The sequence below is a fragment of the Mytilus californianus genome, unplaced genomic scaffold, assembly GCF_021869535.1.
Source record: "Mytilus californianus isolate M0D057914Y unplaced genomic scaffold, xbMytCali1.0.p SCAF_2, whole genome shotgun sequence".
NCBI lineage: Eukaryota > Metazoa > Mollusca > Bivalvia > Mytilida > Mytilidae > Mytilus > Mytilus californianus.
The window spans coordinates 83479840-83498468 of record NW_026262668.1 but is presented as its reverse complement, the minus strand read 5'-3'; the positions used below and the strand labels follow the sequence as shown (position 1 = coordinate 83498468).

Here is an 18629-nt window from a genome sequence, read left to right as displayed (position 1 = left end):
TGGTGTCACTTGAGCCGTTCTAGAGTTATGCCCCTTTACAAATGTGAAAAATTGCTGAATTTTTTGTTTCCGTTCTCTTAAGTTAGCCTCAACCAAATGTTATGAAACTAATACACGATGAATATTACTACAAAATACAGATCAAGTTTGTTTTTTTGGGGGTGTCACTCTTATTGTTCTAGAGTTATGCCCCTTTACAAATGGAAAAATTACTGAATTTTTTGTTTCTTTCTAACTGAAGGTTGCCTCAACCAAATGTTATGAAACTTATACACAATTGTTATTACTACAAAACTCAGATCAAGTACAAATTTGGGTAGCATCACTATTACTGTTTTTCAGTTATGTCCCATTATAACTTTATATGATAGACAAGCGGGGGCATCATCTGTGTCCCATGGACACATTCCCCATTTATTTGTAAATCTACTCTAAAACTACTTGGTCAAAAGTTACAAAAGTTTAACTGGATTTTCCTTAGGGTTTCTACTTTAAAAAATGTGTTTAGGGATTTGATCTATCATTTAACATGGCAGCTATTGCTTTTGGCTTATACATGTATCTTGAGCAAATCTGACGTGGATAAAAATGATCAGCAAATCAAGGTCTATCTACTGTGTTTTCAGAAAAATCAGACAATCCATTTAGGAGTCATTTTTTGGTTTTGCTGAATTTTAGGCTTACTTATATAACTAAAGCAGTTAGATCATATCTGACTTGGGTTGATTTAATCAGCAGGTCTATCTCCTGTTGAATTTTAAGAACAATTGGACAACTCATTTTAGAGTTATTGCCCCTGAAATGTAATTTTTTGGTAAATTTCCCAAAGGGCAAAGTGAGCTTTTCACATCACTTGGTGTCCGTCGTTAACTTTTACAAAAATCTTCTCCTCTGAAACTACTGAGACAAATTTTACCAAACTTGGCCACAATCATCATAAGGGTATCTAGTTTAAAAAAAATGTGTCCGATGACCCAGCCTGCCAACCAACCTGGACGACATGGCTAAAAATAGAACATAGGGGTAAAATGCAGTTTTTTGTCCCGCTTGATGGAGTCAAAAAGCAAGACATAGGTATGCTGTTTTATGGCGTTGTTGATGGTGGCGGCGGCGTCAACATTGTATTAGTTTGTGATTAGGTATAGTTTGTGGTGAACCACAAGTTGTAGGTCAATCATATTTGATATACAGTTGTATTAGTATTGGCACATCTCATTTCCATGGAGATAATTTGGCCCTGCCCCCTCAGTCATGGTCTATTGACTTTGAAACTTTTGCTTATTTTACATGTATTGGTTTGTGATTAGGTCAGTTTATGGGGAACCATTAGTGGTAGGTCAATGATATTTGGTATGCAGTTGTATTAACATCGGCACATTTCATTTCCATGGAGATTAATTGGCCCTGCCCCCTCAGTCATGGTCTATTGACTTTGAAACTTTTGCTTATTTTACATGTATTAGTTTGTGATTAGGTCAGTTTATGAGGAACCATTAGTGGTAGGTCAATGATATATGGTATGCAGTTGCATAAGCATTGGTATATCTCATTTCCATGGAGATTATTTGGCTCAGCCCCCTTAGTCATGGTCTATTGACTTTGAAAATTTTGCTTAGTTAACATGTATTAGTTTGTGATTAGGTCAGTTCAAGGGGAACCATTAGTGGTAGGCCAATGTTAATTGGTATTCAGTTGTATAAGCATTAGCACATCTCATTTCAATGGACAATATTTGGCCCCATCCCCTCAGTCATGGCCTATTGACTTTGAAACTTTTGCTTAGTTAATGTATTAGTTTGTGATATGATCAGTTTAAGATGAACTGCTAATGTTAAGTCTATGATATTTGGTATGCAAATTTATTGGCATTTGTAAGTATGGTTTCCATGGAGATTATATAACTCCACCCCCTCTTCATGGTTCATTGACTTTGAAACTTTTACATAGTTTACAAGTTACTGTTTGTGTTTGTGTTTAGGTTTGTTTAAAGGGAACAACTTATAATAAGTCAATGATATTTGGTATGCAGTTGTATTAGCATTGGCGCATCTCATTAACATGGATATGGTTTAGCCATGTACCTCAGTCATGGTTCATTGACTTTGAATATTAGCCTAACTTGTTAAGTATTGCCATTTTAATTTCAACATTTGCATAATCAAAATTACAAAAAAGAGAGACATATCTCTGTGATAACAGTTTATGTCTTTTATCTCTGAAACTAAAGCATTTAGAGCAAATCTGACATGGGATAAAAATGTTCATCAGGTGAAGATCTATCTGCCCTGAAATTTTCAGACGAATCATACAACCAGTTGTTGGGTTGCTGCCCCTGAATTGGTAATTTTAAGGAAATTTTGCAGTTTTTGGTTATCTTGAATATTATTATGGATACAGATAAACTGTGAACAGCAATAATGTTCAGCTAAGTAAGATCTACAAATAAGTCAAACATGACCAAAATTGTCAATTGACCCCTTAAGGAGTTATTGCCCTTTAAAGTCAATTTTTAACAATTTTTCATAAATTTTTGTAATCTTTTACAAAAATCTTCTCCTCTGAAACTACTGAGACAAATTTTACAAAACTTGGCCACAATCATCATTAGGGTATTTAGTTTAAACAATGTGTCTGATGACCCTGCCTTCCAACCAACATGGCTAAAAATACAACATAGGGGTGAAATACAGTTTTTGGCTTATATCTTGGAAACTCAAGCATTAAGAGCAAATCTGACTTGGTAAAAATGTTCATCAGGTTTAATTCTATCTGACCATTTTCAGACAAATCAGACAACCCCTTGTTGGGTTGCTGCCCTGAATTGGTAATTTTAAGGAAATTTTGCATTTTTTGGTTATTTTGAATAATATTTTAGATAAGATAAATTTTAAACAGCAATAATGTTCAGCAAAGTAAAATCTACAAATAATTCAACATGACCAAAATCGTCAATTGACAAATTATTGGAGTTATTGTCCTTATAGTCATTTTCTGCATTTTTTTGGTAATTTTTGTAAACTTTTTTCAAAAATCTTCTGCTTTTAATTTAACAACTGGGCCAAATTAAACCAAACTTGGCCTCAATCATCATAGGGTATTTAATACTATTTATTCTGATTTTAACCTTATTAAACATGATTTCCAAAACCACAGTAGAGGCAGGTGAGCGACACAGGCTCTAGTGTGTTATTATCTTGAAAACTTCATTAGATAATGAGAACTTTTACACAATAAAAATGTACAGAGCAATAAGATCTACAAATAAGTCATAAAAATCATCAAATGACCCCTTATAGAGTTATATCTTTCAAATGATGAGTTTTACCTTTTTTGCATTTTTAAGGAAATTATTATAGTTTATGAAGAGAGTCTTTCCAAAGTAAAAAAGTTCAACAAAATATGATCTTCAATAAACAACTTTGAGGAATTGTCAATTAACCCCTTATAGGAGTTATTACCCTTAAAAGACATATTTTCCTTTTATCTCACCAGGACCACAGGGCTACGTGAGCTTTTCTAATCACTCGGCGTCCTTTCGTCTGTCGTTGTCGTCCGTCATTGTCTGTTAAATTTTACAAAAATCTTCTCCTCTGAAACTACTTGGCAAAATTTAACCAAACTTGGCGACAATCATTATTGGGGTATGTAGTTTAAAAAATGTGTCCGATGACCCCACCTGCCAACCAAGATGGCCGATATGGCTAAAAATAGAACAAAGGAGGGAAATACATGTTTTGTCTCTTATTTTGAAAACCGTTATGGATAGAGAAAATCTGACAAAACAAAAATGTTCAGAATGTTGAGCTCTACCAATTGTTCATATAAGTCAAAACGGTCAGACGACTTCTTATAGGAGTTATTGCCCTTAAATGACAAATTTTACCATTTTTGTCTCGCCTGCGAAGAAAGTCGCGTAAAGCGAGACATATGGATTTCTTTTCCGGTAACGGCTTCAACAATTGTTTAAGTTTTCTGCTCAAGTTAGTTTGATAGGAACAACTTGTGATAGATCATTGTTATTTTGTATGAAGTTGCATTACAATCAGTACATATCAGTTTGACATCTGTTTTGAGGCGCTACCCCCTAGGCCATGGTCCAGTGACTTTGAAGTAATTAGCCATTTTAAATGTTAAAGTTTTCTGCTTAAGTTCGTTTGATAGGAACTACTGGTGATAGATCAATGATATTTTGCGTGTATTTGCATTGCTATCAGTACATATAAGTTTGACGACTATTTTGGGGCCCTGCCTCCTAGGCCATGGTTCAGTGACTTTCAATTAATTAGCAATTTTCAATGATAAGTTTTCTGCTTAAGTTAGTTTGATATGAACTACTTGAGATAGATCAATGATGTTTTCTATAAAGTTGCATAACTATCAGTACATATTAGTTTGACGACTATTTTAAGGCCCTGTCCCCTAGGTCATGGTCCAGTTACTTTCAATCAAGTTGAACTAATATTTTCAATGTTAAGTTTTATGACAATAGACAATATTTTCTATAAAGTTACAATGTTTTCTGTACATCTCAGTTTGTCAACCATTTCGAGGCCCTACCAATTAGTTTGTCCAGCGACTTTGAATTAATTAGCAATGTTGCTGCCCATCAGATTGCCTTTTTTCTGAATTGTATTGTGACAGGCGAGACATATCTCTGTGTCAACAGTTTATTTAAATGTTTGCCTATTATCTTGAAAACTATAATTGATGGGTAGGTAACTTTAAATTGCAAAAATGATCAGCAAGACAAGTTCTACAAATAAGTCTACATGGTCGAAATCGTCAGTCGACTCCTTACTAGAGTTATTGCCCTTTGATCAAGGTTTTTACCAATATTTTGCCTGTTTGCCTTATATCTTAAATATTATAATAGATAGACAGAAGCTTTAATAAGCAAAAATGATTAGCAAGACAAGATCTACAATTAAGACAATATGAAGGAAATTGTCCGATAACTCCTTACTGGAGTTATTGCCCTGTAATTACGATTTTTACCATTATTTTTGCGTTTTGTCTTATATGATGAAAATTATAATAGATAAATAGACACTTCAAATCACAAAAATGAGTGATTGCCATTAAATGAGGATTTTTTTTTACCCTCATTTGTGTTTTGAGCAAATATTAAAGAAGATAGAGAGAAACTAAACAGACTAAATGATCAGCAATACAAGATCAACAAAACAGAGATTTTTGTCATGAATTCTATTCTCGTCTACCATCTTTGAGAGTGTCCTTTGTTCAATATGCACATAGACCAATGTGAGCGACACAGGCTCTTTACAGCCTCTAGTTTTAGTGTTGTTTGCAGTTGTTAAAGACATTGTAATAAGCAAAAGTGTTAAGCTAAATAAGATCTACAAATAAGCCAACTTCTGCAAATTTGTCAATTGACCGCTTATAGGAGTTATTGACCTTGAAAGTTTGTATAACTTATAACTATATAACTGATTGCAATGAAGGAACATTGGCATAATGTTTACCCAGTGAGCGATACAGGCTACTGGGAGCCTCTTGTTCTTTACATATCGGTCAGCTTCTGTATTCAGTTGTATTTAAGTATGGGCAGTAACAGAAGAGATTTTATCAGAGTGGATAAATCATCCAAAACAAGGTAAGAGAAGTAGTTTTAAGTATAGAAATAAAAAAAATGAATATTCAGTGCATACAATAAAAAAAGAATATCTTAAGTCATGTACCCAAGCATCTGTGCTACAAGCAAAGAATAAAGTACTGTCAATTTGCTAATGCCTCAGACTTTGTTCAAATGACATTAGTTATGTAGATGTACAAACAACAGGTCATTGAAATTTGAAATGATACGAGGGTTGCCCGGTATATCGATCTAAACAAGTATATCGACCTCGGACTTCGTCCTCAGTCCATATACTTCTTTCAGCCGGGTCGATATATCCTTGTATCGAACGCACACAAAGGCTATAATTGTATAATATTTCCATAATCATCTGAAATAATGTCATTTGCAGAAGGGTCATTTAAGTTCAACCTCTTTAGTTTGAAAAGGTCAACACTGTTTTAACATTGGCCCTGTTGATCAAAAGAGCTGTAGATGTTTCTGCAAAGATTTCTATTTGGCTGCAAAGCAGTTATGATATATCTCAACAGTTTAACCAGCTGAATTGAACTTATAGGACAAGTATGGACAGTAGTGCATAAATAAGATGAAGACAAATCCTGGTACAATCAAGGCTCTTTTATGTTTACAAAATTGGCTTGATATAAAACATTGGAAATATAATAAAGTATGCACCCACCCTTTTTCTTTACTTTTGTTGGTGTTTTAGATTTTTCAGGAAATTTTCTTTAATATTTCAACTTATCATGCGTTATTGAATGTATCCTTACTCTCACCTATATGATCCTACATTAACTAATGTATATGTGGTGCCCCTCTTCTTTCTCTTATACAAATGATCAATAGCAGTAGTAGATGACATGCTGCCCATAGAAAACATCTGTTATCGCGAGGTCATATGTATAAGCACAAGCTAGGACACTTAAAATAAGGCAATTTGAAATATTAACGAAAATTCATTAAATAATCTTCAAAATCGAAAAAGAGAAAAGAAAAGGGGTTCCATACCACACGCGCCTCAGACGGAAAATACTTTCACACATTTTTGAAATTTTGATCAGTACTGGCAGTCTGGATCGGTTCTGCATGATTACTCTCCTGTTACAGGTAATTCATTATAAGATATACAAAAAATGCTGAATCAGATGAGTTTTATTTGCGTTTCACACAGGCTTGGGACATGGACACCTTTGTCTCTCTCCCTCTTTTGTTGGTGTTTTAGTAAATATTCCTTTTAACTTATATTTTCACTTATCTAATGTCTTATTATACTCTTATTCATACATTATTACAATAACAGTATCATGCTTTCCACTGGTACTTAATTTCCAATACGAATAGAGGGGCAGTATATATATAAACTACTGTTAATGGATGAGAGCAAAAGTACAGTAAATAACCGTTACGGATAAACTATTTGAAGAATATTTAATGAGAAATATTACCCCCCTCAAAAAATAAAATGCACCGCTAGGCGGAGCTGGATACGACCTCAGAGGTCGAACCCTGAACAGTTGGGGCAAGTATGGACACTACATTCAAGGTTGATACAGCTCTGAACTTGGATTGTGATTAAATATTTGACACATCATAGTTTTCTGTCACAGAACGAATGCGGTCTAAGAACTGAAAATTTTGAAATTAGATTTTACCTATTATGGTCCAATATCCGAAATCTAAATACATGGTTAGATTCAGCATATCCAAGTACACCAAGAATTTAATTCATTTATTTATCAATGGACCATAATATCTTAGTACATCAAGAATTTGATTTATTTATTTGTTAATGGACAATATTAGCTAAGTTTTAAAAGGGGTTTGTTTCATAAAAAAAAAAATATAACATTGAAAATTGATTTATACAGAATAACAAACAAACCTACCATGAAGTTCTCCAAGAAATGAAAAAAAAAATGAAAAAAAAAAAACAATTTCGAAAATATCATTCCTCATTAATACAGCGTCTTTAAAAAATATCTATAAAACTTACCCTTTTCAAAATATCTAATAATGAACAGTAAATTTCAAACTATATTTATACATAATTTCTAAAATTAGAATATGGTGCTATATATCTATTTTAATTATAACGCAACTTAAAATTTCTAACAGCTCTAAATTTAGATTCTGATTAGATACTATTAAATTCTAAATGAATGGTTGGAATCTGCATATCTAAGAACCGCAAGAGTTAATTTTTTGAAGAAATCCAACAAACTTTAATTTTGGACCCTTTGGACCTCAATGTGGACCAATTTTATAACAGGACCCAGAATCCCAAATCTAAATACACACTCAAATTTAGCATATCAAAGAACCCCAAGAATTAAATTTTTGTTAAAATCAAACTAACTTTAATTTTGGATACTTTGGACCTTAATGTGGACCAGTTTTAATAACCCGCCCCTAAATCAAAATCTGAAACACTGTTAGATTGGGCACATAAAAATAGACCAATAATTAATTTTTTGATGAAATCAAACAAAGTTTAATTTTGACCCCAATTTGGACCAAATTGAATACTGTGCCCAAAATCAACAATCTAAATACACGCTTAGATGCAGCATATCAAAGAACCCCAAGAATTCATTTTTTTTTCAAATCAAACAAAGTTTAATTTTGAACCTTAATGTGGACCAATTTGAAGAGAGGCCCCAAAATTAAAAATCTTAATAGAGTTAGATTCAGCATATTGAAAAAACCCAAGAATTCAAGACTTAGAATTAAACTCCATTGAAATTGGTCAAGAAATAAACAACTTATACAAAGTATAACAAAAGTATGGTTTTGGGCCACTTTTTCCTAAACCGGTAGGGTCATAACCCCCAAAATCAATCCCAACCTTCCTTTATGGTATAACACCTTGTGGCACAATTAAATAGCAATCCATAGACTTATACTCAAGTTATTGTCCAGAAACCAGAAAATCCTAGTTTTAGGCCCCTTTTCGGCCCTTAATTCCTAAACGGTTTGGGCAATGACCCCCAAAATCCATCCAAACTTTTCTTTTGAAGTATGGAACCTTGTGATAAAATTTCATAGAGATCCTTATACGCACATTATTGTCCTGAAACATGAAAAATGCTTGTCTTTGACACCTTTTTGGCCCCTAATTACTGAACAGCTCCGACAATAACCCCCAAAATAAATCCCTACCGCATTCCTATTGTGGTAAGGAACCTTGTGCTAAAATTTTATAGAGATCCATGCACTTCTATACTCAAGTTATTGTCTGTGAACCAGAATTTGTTTTTATTGTTAGCCCCTTTTTGCCCCCAATTCCTAAACAACTACTATAATAACCCCCAAAATAAACTCCAACCTTTCTATTGTGGTATGGAACTTTGTGCTAAAATTTGATAGGGAGCCATACACTTATACGCAAATTATTGCCTGCAAACCAGAAAAAAATGTTGTTTTTGGCCCCTTTTCGACCCCTAATTATTAAACGGTTTGGGCCATGACCCCCAAAAAATCAATCCCAACTTTCCTTTTGAAGTATGGAACCTTGTGGTAAAATGTCAAAGAAATCTATACTCTTATACACAAATTATTGTCCTGAAACATGAAAAATGCTTGTTTTTGGCCCCTAAATACTAACCAGCTACGACAATAACCCCAAAATAATTCCCAACCTTCCTGTTGTGGTAAGGAACCTTGTGCTAAAATTTAATAGAGATCCATACACTTATACTCAAGTTATTGTCTGTGAACTAGACAACTAATTGTTTTTGACCCCTCTCTGATCCCTAATTACAAAACAGCTACGACAATAACCCCCATTTCATCAATCCCAACCCTCTTAATGTGGTATGGAACCCTTGTGCTAAAATTTCATACAGATCCATACACTTGTACTAAAGTTATTGTCTACGAACCAATCTACATTCTATGAACCAGTAAAACTGACCTTTTTTGGCCGCTAATTACAAAACCGCTAGGATAATAACCCCCATAATCAATCCCAACCCTCCTAATGTGGTATGGAACCCTTGTGCTAAAATTTCATACAGATCCATACACTTATACTAAAGTTATTGTCTGCGAACCAATCTATATTCTATGAACCAGTAAAACTGACCTTTTTTGGTCCCTAATTACAAAACCGATAGGACGATTAGCCCCCTCCCCCCCAAAAAAAACAATCCCAAAATCAACCATCCTTTAGTAGTATGCATGAGCGGATCCAGCCATTTATAAAAGGGGGGTCCAACCCCCGGCCCCCCTTTTGGATCCGCCACTTTTGTGGAACCTTGTGCTAAAATTTAATACATAGAGACCAATACACTTATACTCAAGTTATTGTCTGCGAACCAAAATGTCTTCGGACGCTGACGCAGACATCGCCCCATAAGGGAAAAGGAAAAAATAGAGGGTCCATGCCGTAAGCGCCTGTGGTGTCGGTTCCGGAGAAATGGAATTCATCAGATTTTGAACTTATTCTGAATATATATAGATCTTCCGTTCAATTGTACATTACTTTTATATTAACGTTAATGATAGTATCATTATTTATGCACTAACAGTTAAACTTTTGTGCTACATTGGCGATTTACCTTTGCCTTAATGGATAATTTAAGATAACTGTATCGATCTAAATATATATATTGCTGTGTATTTCATCATCAATGTTTGATTTACCTTGACCGATTAAAGAAGTAGGGCAATATTTATTTCAGCTGGATGTCTGCCAAATATATACTTTCCGAACAACTTTTATTAATCATTTAAATGTCCATAACGAAAAATCTAAAAAATTTCGAAATGAAAAAAAAAATCAGTTTCCGTCGGGTACCATAAACTCTTTTACGGCAAAGCAGTCTTACTTTTAAAACTTCCCATTTATGATTTTGTAGTGACAATATACATTTGATATTTTAACTCATACAATTTAGTTTGTTAAATAGAAGTGGATCATAACACAAGCGCTCGGGGAATGGACCCCCCTTTTTTTCTATTTTTTGCCGATTTGATACTTATCATAAAATATTCTTTAATATTTTGACCTATTCACATATCCATACGATAATGACAACAACATTAGTTTAAATATGATTCCCATCTTTTCTTATATTTTACATTATAGTATGGATCAGAACAAGAACACACTAATCAGATAAGTGAAAATAGGTTATAACATTGAAGAATATGTACTAAATAAAAATTTAAAACAAAAAGAAAATAAGGGGTCCATTCCCAAAGCGCCTGTGGATTACAAGTTGCCAAACTGTTTCGAAATACGGTAAATAATATGTTATATATTTCAGAAATCTGTGTTTTTCAAACAACTGATAGCACATGAAATAAACTGCTTCGCCGAGCGCAGCTGGATACGACCGCAGAGGTCCAACCCTGAACAGTTGGGGCAAAAATGGACACAATATTCAAGCATGATACAGGTCTGAATTTGGATTGTAATTAAATATTTGACACATTATAGGTTTCTGACACAGAATAAATGTAGTCAAAGAACTTGAAATTGGTTGTATGATTTGAATTTATATTCAATTGAAGATTTCTTGCTGTTGTGAATACACTGTGCTGTTGCGCAATACTAAGTAAATCTGTTTTCAGACTATATACAAAGAATTGGCAAAATAAATTGTGACGCCCAATTTTTTTCTTTGGAAAATTGACAATTTCTTCAATCTTAAGGCGGGAAAAAAATTTACCCCCCCCCCTCCAATTTTGAAGAAATTTTCTTTTTGTAAAATGTGGTACAAATTAAGAGACTTCCATACACTTAAACACAAGTTATTGTCTGAAAACTAGAAAAATGCTTGTTTTTGAGACCCTTTTTGGCCCCTAATTCCTGAACGGTTTGGACCATCACTGCCAAAAACAATCTCAACCTTCCTTTTGTGGTATTGAACCTTTTGCTTATATTTCATAGGGATCCACCCCCCAAGGGTGACTGGGGAATAGAAGTATGGTCACCATTGGTCTTCCTCCGACCGGCAGTAAAACCCGTGCTAAAGTGGGGCGTCCGTTTGGCTGTGCGGGATGTACAAATTTGCAGCCACGTCCGGTCAGAATGGGGACGTTAAATCCGATGCCTCGTGTAAAGAGAGTGCCACGCTTTTTGCACGTTAAGAACCCTTGCAACAACTCTTTGAGGGGTCCGTAGGTGACCTGTTGCAAGGCTAAATTTCTGTCCCTATCCAATATACCCTCATTTCCCGTGGCAGTCTAAATTTCTCCGACCTTAACCCCTTTATCTATTACAGAACCTACCTATTGTATTTATTGTGAACTTGTTCTCGTCCTGAATATGCATGAAATATTTGCCACTGGACGTTAAGCAACCAACAATCAATCAATCAATCATAGGGATCCATACACTTAAACTAAAGTTATTGTCTCGAATCCAAATGTATGATTTGAATTTATATTCAATTGAAGATTTCTTGCTGTTGTGCAATACACTGTGCTGTTGTGCAATACTTATTAAATCTGATTTCAGACTATATACAAAGAATTAGCAAAAAAAATTGTGACCTCCAATTTTTCACTTTGAAAAATTGAGTTTCTTTCTTTATACGTGATTTTAAAGCAGTGTAAGGGAGGTAATCAAAACGTTGTGTTTGGATTACCTCCCTTACACTGTTTTTAAATTGTCTTAATTGTCCATTGACCAGAAACCCTTGTTTTTCCCCTTTTTTGCCCCTAATTCATTAACGGTTTGAGCCATAACCCCCCAAAGCAAATCCTAACCATCCCTTTGTGGTATGGAAACTTGTAGTATAATTTCAGAGAGATGCATACACCGTTCCACAAGTTTTTTGTCTGGAAACTAGAAAAATGCTTATTTTGGCCCCTTTTTGGTCCCTTATTCCTAAACTGTTAGGATCTTAACCACAAAATCAATCTCAACCTTCCTTTTGTGGTTATAAACCTTGTGTTTAAATTTCATAGATTTCTATTTAAATTACGGTATACTATTTAAGTGTAACCGGAGAGCATGAACGTTAGGACTTGGGACTAAAATGGTTCAAATGGTACAATTTAAAAGCCCTACTTAAAGTAATACATTTTCCCCCTTTATTTAACTTCTGTATTGTTGTACAACTTACTGTCATAATATAAGAATATTTATTGTGTATTTTGGTATGAAATAAATATGATAATTTAGGTATTATTTCTTTAAGATTTCCCTTCCTAGAATGCTGGCTTATACTTGTCATAATCATTTCCCGGTCAAGTATTAGCTTTGTCCTCCCAGAGAATTGTCCGTTATGTCGGTTGTTGTAGACACTTGTCCCCTAGTGTGACAAGGTGTCCAGGGCAGAACTGGTCTTCATTGTTTATGTAAAGAACCTGGGTTTATTTGGTTATTTCGTGACTGCGCTAGCATTAAGTAAGAAGGTATCCAGAAAACGTTACTTTTACTTGAATGTCAGATCAGTCCGTTCACATAAGTTATTGTCCGGAAACCAACTGTCTTCGGACGACGACGACGTGATACCAATATACGACCGCAAAATTTTTTGCGGTCGTATAAAAACGAATTAAAAGATTTCTTCATAGACCATTCGCCAGTAATCAAACTAACGGATATTTCATATTTATTGCATGGGAGTTCCGTGGTCTCTGCATATTGTTAGTGCCGAAATTTCGGACTACAATAATGGAAGTATTCATAAGTGGTCATTTTTTTTTCGATTATGTATCATCTTATCCAACCAAAGTAAAATTTTAAAAATTGTGACAATTAATTTTGTATTTTTTTTTTAAACACTTTTTTTTTGACTTCAGTATCCCTCTGGCAAGCGAAAACACTTTCGCCATGGAATAGTTATCTATATAAGTAACAAACGAATAAGCTTCAGTTAAAAGTCTGCATGCAGCTATAAGCATGAAGAAAAGAATGCATGATTTACAAGTTTAGCAATAAAATAAAAATAAAAGAAGCCTCTAAAGATGGATGTGAGTTAAGCTGCTTAAATTTAAAAATACTTTAAAAGCGACCGGCTGAAAATAGCTTTTTTCTACTATTGCCAGATATTCCATACATGTAGATATCTTTTAATTTCTACAGTAATTTTTGTTCAAAGTCATTATTTTAGTAGTAATAAAGTACAGATGTAGCTTCAAATTATTCATAAATTCCAAACAAAAGTGAAGAATCAATGTTTATGTATGAGGGTCGACTGGATGGGGTTTACTGAATAGATAATGGGCAAATGTTGCAGAATAAAGGACAAAAAAGATAAAGAAAAGAGAGTAATGGGGTCCTAAAATATAAAGCATAGAGAATAATTGGCAAAATTTATAAAGAATTAGAGAAAAACGGCTAAAAAATTTAATAATACAAAAATAAAGAACCCCGATCCTGACCCTCATGTATAGCTCCAACACGGATAAAGCCTCAATGTAAGCATATGGGGAGTCATAGGTTTTAAGGAGGGTCTAAATGGGGGTCCTTCATTTCTGTATTCTTTAATCTTTTAGGCCATTTTTCTCTATTCTTTATACATTTTGCCCATTATTCTCTATATTTCAGTACCTCATTATTCTTTATTCGTTAAATTTTAGCACCTCATTATACTCTATTCTTTATATTATATCACCTCATTATTCTCTATTCTTTATTTTTTGGTCCATTTTTCTCTATTCATTATATTTTTTGCCAATTATCCTCTATTCTGTAAACCCCCATCTACACCCTCTTTATTCGGTAAAGAAACTTCTAGCAAACGAATATTCTAGAGTCACTATACAAAAAATCCGGTTAAAAATGACGTGTTGAAAATCCACCAGTATATAAGGAATATCGGTAGAAGTTAATCATAGTATTTTTTTCCGAAGCATTACAATATAACTCAGATCGAATGAATATAACAACATTACACTCAAACATTTTAGTAAGTATTTTTAAATATTTGTTTGTGTATTTCATCCGGTCCGCCAACGTTTTAAATAATAGATCATAATATACAATTCCTTGCTTATGCTAAGTCAGCATTTGGTAAGTAGCATAAGCAAGTCCTATGAATATCCTTTTGTTTACAAACAAACCATTGGCTGCTAGGGGATCAAAGGTTGGCTGTTCCGTTATTTTTTCACCTACGGTCGTACATTTTGTTTGTTCATTTAAAAAAAAACGAAGATCCGACCGTTTAAATACTTTTACTTTTAAATCGCTACATAAGTTTAGTTTTGACTCTAAATGTTGAAGGGAAAATAAATCAAATTCCTAGTACATTCATCTTTAATATTGATTATCAGTTGCGGTTTGTGGGTTTGTTGGATTGGCTAAATGACTAGGACTTCTAATTTCGTCAATTTTTGCTTTGTCACATGGAAGAAAATTTACACATGACGTTTCGGAAAATTCTCGGGTGTATTCGTACCGATCAAAGAAAAGGCCAAGTTCCGATGTTTTGATTGATACAAAAATAGAAATTATGATAGAGATAAAGTAATCTGATTGGGTAGTATTTTTAAACACTTCATCATATCTTATTTTAGAAAGTATTGCACCATAAGAGCCTATGTTCGCGCAATAGCCGGCATTAAGACGAATGTAAGAACAAGCAACACAGTACCCAACAATAGGTAAATTTTTATAGTAATGGGGGACACTTCTGTACGAAGACAAATTGATCAAAGAACAGTTAAAACAATATTTTCGCGATATGACCCAAAAATATCAAAAAGATTGGTCAGGTTTTATTTCTTACTCTATTTTCTTTCAGTCCCGGCCAGGTCCGGCAAAAGCCAAACACGAAGCCAAAGTCCTCAGCGACTTGAGTCAAGACGAAGGGATCTTTCAGATCCGAGAAAGAGAGCAGATTTCTGCCGAATAGTTAGGCGTTTAACTGCCAAGATTCGACACAAGAAGACCCCCGTTTTAAAACAGGACTCTTCTAAACCATGTACGGACCGGACGACAGTAAATCGGAGCAACAAAATGGCTATAGTGCCACAGGCTGTATGGGCAGAGCCCCAAGAAACCTGGACGAACTCGTGGACTTGTTGGACTTCAGAATTCCTGGAGGAGAAGGAACAGTCTTTGGATTGGGATTTGAAACAGATATTACCCACGACATCCAACACTTCAATGACTTCACTACGTTTGGACCAAAAATCAAGTGGCCCATTTGACAAAGGTATAGTTTTAACAAACTAATAATAAGATCTGACAAACATGTATAATTTACATTTGTTTAAAATATTTAAATTATTTGAAGTACTTTAATACATGAACAAATAGAAAAAAATAGAGATTAATATACGCAAAAAAGTAAAAATAATACATTTGTAATTTACAGGTATTTAAAATGCCTAGGTACTGTTTCTTTTTCTTGTATACTAAGACATAGTAGTTTTTGAAAGATAACAAAAAGATGTGAGGAAGTGAGGAGAGCATGATTGGAAGATTAACAGTGGAAATGAAACAGGACAAAGTTTTGCATGGCAGATGATCATGTTATGTTAATTTCATTTTTTTAGAGTGGAATGACATGACCATGGATATGACCAATTTTAAAGAAATAAAAAAAGAAAGTCTTTCCTTAGAAGATATGAACTTCCCATTGGACATCGACATGCCAGTCGATGCCCATAACATGTCTGAGGATGACTTCCTTGATAGCTTCATGGATCTTTCAGAATTCCTGATACCAGTAAGTATTGTTTTATTATGTTTACAAATACATTGATCTCAATATTATTAATTAGATCCTCTTTTTTTCTGTATACTGAATTCGTCTACATATAAAGCTTTTTAACTTGAATCGTCAATTTACATTAACATATGCAAACTTGCTCATTATAAACTCTGAAAAAAACTAAATGCAGTTTTATAAATACATATTGGATGACATAAAATCTAACTTCTTGGAATCATCTGGCTGTTGAATGGTACAAGCAGATGCGAATCTAGGATTTTAGAAAAAGGCTTGCCTGTTGGCCCCAAACTAAAGTTTGGAGTGGAACCGGTAAAAAGTCTGGATTATCCATAAATGTAGCTCCATAAAAGGGGGGGGGGGGGCAATTTGCCTCTGGCAAGTGTAAAAACTCAGATGTTTGAATGAGCAAGAAATTTGAATTTAAAAAGTAAATTAGTTTTAAAATTATTAATTAACTGATCTGTTTCAGGAACAACCATTAGAGGAAATGGAGGAGGTACAGAATGTTATACACATAGAACCCTTATCCAATCCTTCTTTTGTGGTTGAACCAGTACCAGAGGAATCAATCATCTGTGAAGAAGTGGTATCTCCAGTGTCAGTGAAGCGTGAAATTGATGACATAGACTGGCAGCCAAACAGTGATCATGACTATGTCACCAAGAAACCACGCCTCTCTCCTTCACCTGATACTGATGTAGAAACCACTAAAATTGCATCCACTTCTACATCAAAGAGCATCAATAGGAAAGTCGCTCCAGATCAAAAGTACCGTGAGAGAAGAAACAAGAATAATGTTGCATCTAGACGATCAAGAGAAACCAGAAAGATGAAATTTGTTGAAATGGAAGATGAAGCAAACCGTTTGGTTGTTGTAAATGCAGAACTAAGAGAAAAAATAGCAGAAATGGAAATATTGGCTAAAGACATGAAAGCTTTGCTCGTACAAAAATTAGCAGCAAAATAATGAAAACAGATATTTTATTGCAAGAACTGAATGAGTTACGGTACTTTTGTATCTTGAGATCTGTTTGTTGTGGTTTAACATGTTTTGTTTCATTGTGAAATAGTCATGAAATCATGTAAGATTGTGTAGTAGATAAAGATTGAAAACGTAAGAAAAAATTGTCAAGTAATCAGCACAGTTTAACTTGTATGTATTATAGAAGGTTGTTTGTTTGTTTGTTTGTAAAATTACCTGTATTGTAGGTATATTTATTTGTGAAAAAAAATATGAAGAAGACAATTTAAATATATAAAAAAAAGATTTAATACTATTATATAAGAAAAGATTTAAGTGTAGAGAAACACTCAGAATTTGGCCTCATGCATCAGATGGTCATCATGTACAAACACATTAATGATTCTCTATAATTCATTGTACAGTACATATTTGTATGGAAAAAAAATAGAAAATGAAAAAAAGTTAAATCTTAAAAGGTAAAAAGAAATAAAAAATATAAAGATTATATTATTTTTGTTAACATCATATGTGTAGAGAATATTTTTTGCATCATCATGATTTAGATTTGTGTTGTCATTTGATTTATAAAGAAAGGATTCTTATGGCAGACATATGTTAAAAATGCCTAAATCCTATGTTGTTAGAGTAGTCGTTATCATTTTGTTAAGTTTTTGTTGCCATATGTTGCAAATTTATTCTAGGTTTTAAATTTAATTATGTTGCATTCAGTAATATTTAAAAGTTTATTTTATAGTATGTTAATCACTTGGAATCAACCTTGAAGAAAATATTTGTTCAAGGGTACATACAACCTACTTAATTATTTATGAAATTTTCTACAAATGAATTTAGATTGAATGAAAATTTTAAATGAGGTCAGTTTATCACAGTTTATCACACAATAAGTTTATAGACCATTTGATTAAAGAAAATTTACTTCTTAATAAAATCTTGCTTTCATTGCATACATGTAAATATATACATTGTAACTATGGCACTCAGGAATAATGTAATGAAACATGGTCAATGGGAGATTACTCTAAAGTACAAATAAAAGGTATTTGTGGCCATGATCATATTTACATATGGTACAATTAATTATTTATTAATTACCTATATTGGTAATAGACTCTATCTTGTTACAATGTAATGGCAGGTTATTTTTTTATACATTTCTAAGATTTATTTATCATTGAAAATTGAATAAAAATGTTAAATATATAGTTTGTTTTCATTGTGACAAAATTAGTATGTAGGCCGCTATCACAAAGAACTCAACCATAAAAGGTAAAAACTGTCAATAGAAATTAAATACAAAATTAAAATAAGATCTACAAATAAGTCAAATTATGTTTGGGGAAAAACTACAGAATATAGAGAGAAACTGTAAACAGAAAAAATTATCAGCAATTCAGGATCAACAAAAAGAGTT

The 18629-nt window shown here is 33.4% G+C and overlaps 1 protein-coding gene and 1 long non-coding RNA gene across 3 annotated transcripts in view; one reads left to right on the top strand and one right to left on the bottom strand.

Annotated features, from left to right (window-relative positions):
* The window catches only part of LOC127728368 (uncharacterized), a 242517-nt gene that overhangs the window by 30528 nt on the left and 193360 nt on the right, over positions 1-18629 (bottom strand). The window lies entirely within an intron of this gene.
* Positions 14352-18418, top strand: LOC127728328 (uncharacterized). 2 transcript variants are annotated; one of them, XM_052235676.1, is made up of 4 exons: positions 14352-14463; positions 15298-15711; positions 16055-16227; positions 16703-18418. In XM_052235676.1, exons 2-4 carry the CDS (start codon positions 15513-15515, stop codon positions 17198-17200), a joined length of 870 nt encoding a protein of 289 aa, XP_052091636.1. In that variant the 5' UTR covers positions 14352-14463; positions 15298-15512; the 3' UTR covers positions 17201-18418. The 2 variants fall into 2 exon arrangements, with proteins under 2 accessions (XP_052091636.1, XP_052091635.1); XM_052235675.1 differs by lacking the exon at positions 14352-14463 and adding an exon at positions 15052-15157.

Coding starts and splice junctions, on each gene's coding strand:
- LOC127728328 (XM_052235676.1), top strand. CDS start 15,513: ATGGCTATAGTGCCACAGGCTGTATGGGCAGAGCCCCAAGAAACCTGG. Junction 15,712..16,054: donor AAGTGGCCCATTTGACAAAG/GTATAGTTTTAA, acceptor TCATTTTTTTAG/AGTGGAATGACATGACCATG. Junction 16,228..16,702: donor TTTCAGAATTCCTGATACCA/GTAAGTATTGTT, acceptor GATCTGTTTCAG/GAACAACCATTAGAGGAAAT.